Source organism: Silene latifolia, chromosome 9 (assembly GCF_048544455.1).
Source record: "Silene latifolia isolate original U9 population chromosome 9, ASM4854445v1, whole genome shotgun sequence".
In the NCBI taxonomy this organism is placed as follows: Eukaryota; Viridiplantae; Streptophyta; class Magnoliopsida; order Caryophyllales; family Caryophyllaceae; genus Silene; species Silene latifolia.
In genome coordinates, this window is record NC_133534.1 from 128592908 (window position 1) to 128598968 (window position 6061).

At 40.6% G+C, this 6061-nt stretch overlaps 1 protein-coding gene across 1 annotated transcript; it reads right to left on the bottom strand.

Annotated features, from left to right (window-relative positions):
- Positions 1 to 212: 212 nt before the first annotated feature.
- LOC141598284 (uncharacterized) lies at positions 213 to 1163 on the bottom strand. The gene is made up of 4 exons (XM_074418101.1): positions 922 to 1163; positions 683 to 835; positions 503 to 595; positions 213 to 411 (listed from the first exon to the last, which is right to left on the bottom strand). Exons 1-4 carry the CDS (start codon positions 1135 to 1137, stop codon positions 274 to 276), a joined length of 600 nt encoding a protein of 199 aa, XP_074274202.1. The 5' UTR covers positions 1138 to 1163; the 3' UTR covers positions 213 to 273.
- Between the last annotated feature and the right edge of the window lie 4898 nt (positions 1164 to 6061).

Sequence of the window (6061 nt, forward strand, 5' to 3'; positions counted from 1 at the left end):
ATTTTGCGCTGATTAAAGGCCTTATGTATATAAAATGTATGTTTTGCGCAATTTCCATGTAAATTTCGGCAGCATGACGGCATAAACCGTTGTCTACCAAACCTGTTCAAGAACTAACCTGCAGGTACAAGCAACACAACCCAGCAGCAAAGGCACTCGGGCCATCGTATATACAAATGTACAAGCAAACTGGGGGCTTGCGCCCCAAACAGAGTCCAAAAATGTTTCAAAATCAAATGTCCAAAATGTACAAGTCTACAAAACTACACAAAACTACTGCTGGGCGCCCTCCAACTCGGCAACTCTCGCCACCAGAACGGCGATCTCGGCGTCCCGAACCTCGAGCTCCCTTAACAAGCGAGCCGTCTCCTCCCGAGACTGGGTCAACTCTCGCTCCAGCTCGCGGTCACCCTGTAAACAGCAACAAATTGGCTCATGTCAATCAATTCAAGCAAGATCGAAAATCAAAACCAAAAAAAAATAAATCAAATAAGGTTCATACCTGACGACCTCGACCACCGACGAGTGCCTCGATGGCAGTAGCTCGCAGCCGGTTGGCCACCCTCCATAGTGCCACGAACCGGGACGGTGCGACCTGCATTATCAAACGAAATTCTCAGCAAATTGAGCGAACTCAATCAAATGGTTTCTTACACAAAAGTCATACAAGTCGGAGGCTTACCCTCCGAATCAGATGCTGCCAGTCATCTAAGCCAGCATCCGTCACAGCTACGTCAAAGTCACGCAACTCGGAGATCGTCGTCCTCCCAGTCGCGTCAGTGTACTCTAGGGTCTCGGGGTACTCTGGGGGCTCGATGCCCGCCGCCTCAACCTCCTGCAAAGACAAATAGCTCTCGTTAATCGATGATCTTTCGTCGCAATTCTCAAAATCAAACCAAGCAAAAGTAAAAAGATACTCACCACTACCGGCCAGTACGCCAACCTCCCGTAAAGGAACGCCGAGTAGTCCTCGCCAGGCAAAAGAAGGTCGTCGCCACTGGCACCAGCCAAGTCCGCCTCCCTCTCAGCCTCAGAAGGCTCCCTAAACATCGTCCTGGGAGGATCGACGGGAACCGTCAACGCGTCCCGAGAGCACTGACGAGCCAACCGCTCGCCCAAGTACCACACAGGACCCATCGACGTCCTCAACAGCAGCCGACTCGGGCTCCTAGGACGAAGGACCTCAGCGACAAAAGGAGGCGCTCCTGCGTACTCCGCCCAAGGTCTGGGCACCCACGGCGACAATATAAAGGCAAAGATCATTCCCATGATCAATTAAAAGCAAAGTATAAGAAGAGTAAATGAATACAAATGGGATACTCACGCTGCTCAGCTGAAGAGCGTTCACGTCCCGCCGGTAGACATTGTGAGAAGAACGCTTGCTCTTCGTCCGGCACATGACCCAATCCCTCACCACGGGATAGGCCCTCTCCAACGGTTCCGTCCTCTTGGGCGCGAGACTCGGGAAGTAAGAGTACACCCACGCCTGTAAAACAGAATAATCAATGACGATCTTTCGTGATTTGATAAAGAAAGGAATTTACTTTGGTCTAAAGGAAGGTTCATACCTCCAACAGCAGCCCAGGTCCGACAGCGCCAGGAGAAGTCCCTTCTCCATCAACTCTGGATGAACCATGGCCCTCATGAAGTGGATGAGGACCGCAAAACCAACAGTGACCCAGTCCCAACGCCCTAGGGAACTCAGGTCAGAAAGAAAGGGAAGGAGCTTCGTCGATAGCCTCTCGCCCTTGTCTCCAAGGTAAATCGAAGACAGGAACCACCAAAGCCACAGACGAGCCCTCTGCTCAGCTGTACAAGGAGGAGGAGTTGTCTCCCTCCCATCGATTGTCACCAGCGCCGGGGTCTTCCCCGCAAAGTAGTCTCGAACGTAAGTACTGGGTACCAAACCCGGCACTGCAACAGCTTTCGGCGACAAGTTCCAGCCGATCAATCTCCTCGCCTCGGCCGAGTCCGCCCTCATAGCAGTCTCCGGCCACACCATCTCCTCGGTCCCACACGGCAGACCAGAAATCATGCCGTAATCCTCCAGAGTGACACCCACCTCACCAAAAGGAAGGTGAAACGTGGAAGTTGAAGGAAATGTAGATTCATATACATATTAACATACTCATATATGTCTAAATAATTTGTCATAAAATTAAAACGGATTTTATGCATGCAAACAAATAATATAATAGAGGAGAAATCAAGTCCTTACATTGAAGATTTCGGTTATATTGGGCACAAGAGAGATCACCTTTCTCTCTTGTTCTTGAGCTTTCCCTTATGGATGAACAAGATCTAAGTATAAGATCTCTCCCTAAGCTTTATACCCAAGGCTCCTCTTAATTTGATTAATATTACAAATACTAGTATAATATTAATCAAGGTAGAAAATTGAACCAAAAACTTTTATAAAACACTTATATATTTCGGTTTTATGGAGGGAGAAATAGAGAGCTTTTTATCTCTCTAGAAAACTAATTTTTGGATGATCAATTAGAATGAAAACAATACACTACACTTAGTATATTATTAGGTAAAATTATTGAAAAAAACAATGATAGCATTTGCCTTCTCAAAACCGTGTAAGAGGAGGGGCTTTAGGAGAGCCAATGCATGGAGAAATTGTTCTTCACAAGGAACAATAGGCTTGCATGGCTAGGTTTGCTTTTAATCATTGTGTTTTCCACTAATTACAAACAACATATAATTAGCTTAAATCCTTCTAATTTTCGGCCCACTCTATAATATGGATTCCATATTATTTTTGTCAATTGTCTATATGTTACATGTCACATGTCACATATATTTGTTATGTATTTTTAACATATTAAAAATCAATGTATTAATAAAATACGTCACATACAAAAATCGACTTAGTAATTTCATAATTACTTGTGCCAAAATATTTTACCATTTATAAATTTCAACTGATTGTATTTATAACAATTCATTCAATTTAATTGTTACATTAAACAATTATTTCATCCGAGTAATGATACAATTCAATTACTCAGACCGTATCTTATTTAATCACATTTCAATATGATACGAAAATTTTACTTCCAAAATCGTCCGTCAATTTTCAAGTAATTTAATTAACTCGCAACGTTATACGATTAATTAAATAATCAATTAAGAGTGTTGCCCTTTAGGTATGACCTAGGGGGTCAACTGATCACCACCGTCACACGACAGTAATGTCAAACTCTAGTCAGCCAATCATTACCGATATATGTTGACCAGTTGACAGTAACAATATTACTTCCCAATTGTATTCTTTATAATGAGACTTAAACATTTGATCATCATGATCAACAGTCGTGATCGCATTATTGTCGGAGAACACATATTCCAACAATCTCCCACTTGTCCTCGACAAGTGTGCGTCACCGATTCTCTTGTCCTATTACTATCTCCCACTCAATGCAAGGTGTCTTTCAGGTCGTACTTGCAAGTGATCATATCGAGAGTGGTTTCCTCGATCTGGAGAACAACTGATTGACCGGATTTATCCACTCGGATGCCATCCGAGCGTGGCCACGCATTTCGATTCATTACTCCTCGAGTGGCCCCGAGATATTGTTATAACCCCGACTAGGGGTGGACAATTCCTATCGCACTCATTCCTTCGACTAGCCACAGCCATCATAACCCAAAATATGCCCATTTGACCCCATTTACGAAGGTCGTAGTAACACAAATCAAAGTTAATCTGAAACTGTGCCATCTTAGGAGAATAGTCTTTAGTCAAAAGAATCGACTCATTCGAATACTATAGTAGCTCTCGCCACGACCAGGCTATATAAATTTGCCAGAACTCTATAAGCGGTCATTAGGCCCGACAAAATGTTCCTAATAATCTGCCTATGTGATCGACTAGTCATCTCACATGACTCTATGGCACTTGAACTTGCCATCAATCGCATCACACTCTAGTCACTTCGAGACGTCACCTCATATAAGTGACTATGGGCAAAAACAATGTTAATCCATGTTCACTTCAACGGGGTTCAATTGTCTCTACAACCCGTTTGGATATAACAATGTACAAGGTGAGTTATTAATAACTCAAACGAAAAATGTCGACATCACACTCGGGTAGTCAATATCATATCACAACCTTGTGATGTATATTATAAGTGTAACCACTTATTGATTGCAATAGAAGTTTAACATGCCATGTGTCCACGCGTTCAAACTTCTTACACTTGCAATCTCCTTCACATTCATGTTCTCTCTCATAGCATGAATCTTACCAAGTACACATCAAGGTTCCCAACCTTGGTTTCGGTTCTTTAACTTGAAAGAACTTTCCTATCGATCATCTCATAACGAACGAATTTGCGATGAATAACACAACTTGTACCGATCAAGTATTCTATCCACACACAATGCACTAGGTATGTGTTTTGTAGAATCTTGTAACAATTGACAAGATTATTTAGCTTAGCACTTCTCACAAGTCCTAGCTTTACTAGGAAGGATTGTTTTTGAATAACCTCTTATTCAACCAAGCATCTTTCCAAAACTTCTCATTTCTCTTTCTAGGCTTGAAAGATTTGGGATTCTCATAAATCCTCATATGTGCTCGGATTTTCTACAATATGTGCAACCTCTTGACACACAATAGAACATTCCGACAATCACTGAAATCGCTCATCGGATTCTACTCGAGAAATCATGACGTTTCTATTATGGCTCACAAATCAATCATCATGCTCTTATACATATGATTCATAATTGGACATGTACATGATTATTCTAATGGCGGAAACATTAGTTACTAATAATCACGTGGTCAACCGTTCATAGGTTCAATGAACGACCATGACTTCTAATGGTAGTTCCATTTTCATTCATATGAATAACCTATGTGTAGGTTGATACGATGTGTATCTCTTAATACTAATCCAACATCCCTTGATGTAATTGGATCCATCATTGTCCATATTCATCCAGAATTGAAAACTCAAAAGCTTCTTTATGAAAGAAGGTATTAGCTCGTCATTCTTTAATGAGTGATGAGTTGTAAACATTCAAAGGATGACAGCTCCCACTACATTCCATGTCTTCACATGAGAATTTCCTAACTCCCACTCAATTCTACACATTTCGAAATTGACTTCTCAATCGAAATTTATTCAAGAATTGAAATATAAATTGCATTGCCAAGTTATTAAGATAAAACCATATATGTTCCCATCATATCCTTTCAAAATGCCTAATTTGAAGTGGTCTCATCTTAACCTTGCGGAAAGAGATTTTAAATCTCCAACACACTCATGTCATAATGACGTGTAGTAACGTCATTTTCAAATATAAACAATATTTAGAACACATCCTTCGCAAATACCCCTTTTGGAAGGAGGTTTAACCATTTCATAGTGAGGTTAAACAATGACATTTGCGTGGTTAAAAACTTTGGCCATTGAAGATATCGGTATATCAATTTTGCAACTCGATCATAACTAGTATGTTACTTTGATTCATTTAGGCTCTTAAGTAAATCTCATGGTTGAAACTATTGGTCAAATGTTTCATAAACTCAGTCAAAAACTTGTTGAGACTTTACATTAGTCATTTTCTTCCAAAACTTCTTTTGGTCTCCTCGTGTAGTTATCTTGAGAATATACTCTTATGATCACTACACTTGATCTCTTTAGTCATATAGAACTAACTTGAGACCATAGATCTCATCTATTCGGCATACTATGTAAATAGATATACCTTTATTCAAATCATTCTCTCTTGCGTAGATCTTCATTTACACAAGTACACAATTTTATCTTGCCTTGTGTGTTGTGTCCTCATTTTTCTCCCACTCTATCTTTAGAATAAATACTCTAAACATGCAAAGATAGCGTATGAGACACAAATTAATGATGTTGAAGTATAAGGAGAACTATCTCATAGATAGATTAATAGTAATTGATTTCATATGTGTACTTGGTGATTTGACATACCTATAAGAGAGTTCATAGACTCAAAATTGTTTCATAAATGATCATACACAAGCCTTAAGCATGTGGACATATAATGAAACCCGTCATTATAA

Excerpts from the sequence above, each read along its gene's own strand:
- LOC141598284 (XM_074418101.1), bottom strand. The coding sequence starts at position 1,137 with ATGGGTCCTGTGTGGTACTTGGGCGAGCGGTTGGCTCGTCAGTGCTCT. Across the intron at positions 596-682 it reads GGCAGCATCTGATTCGGAGG|GTCGCACCGTCCCGGTTCGT; the intron begins GTAAGCCTCCGA and ends TTGATAATGCAG. Across the intron at positions 412-502 it reads TCGGTGGTCGAGGTCGTCAG|GGTGACCGCGAGCTGGAGCG; the intron begins GTATGAACCTTA and ends TGCTGTTTACAG.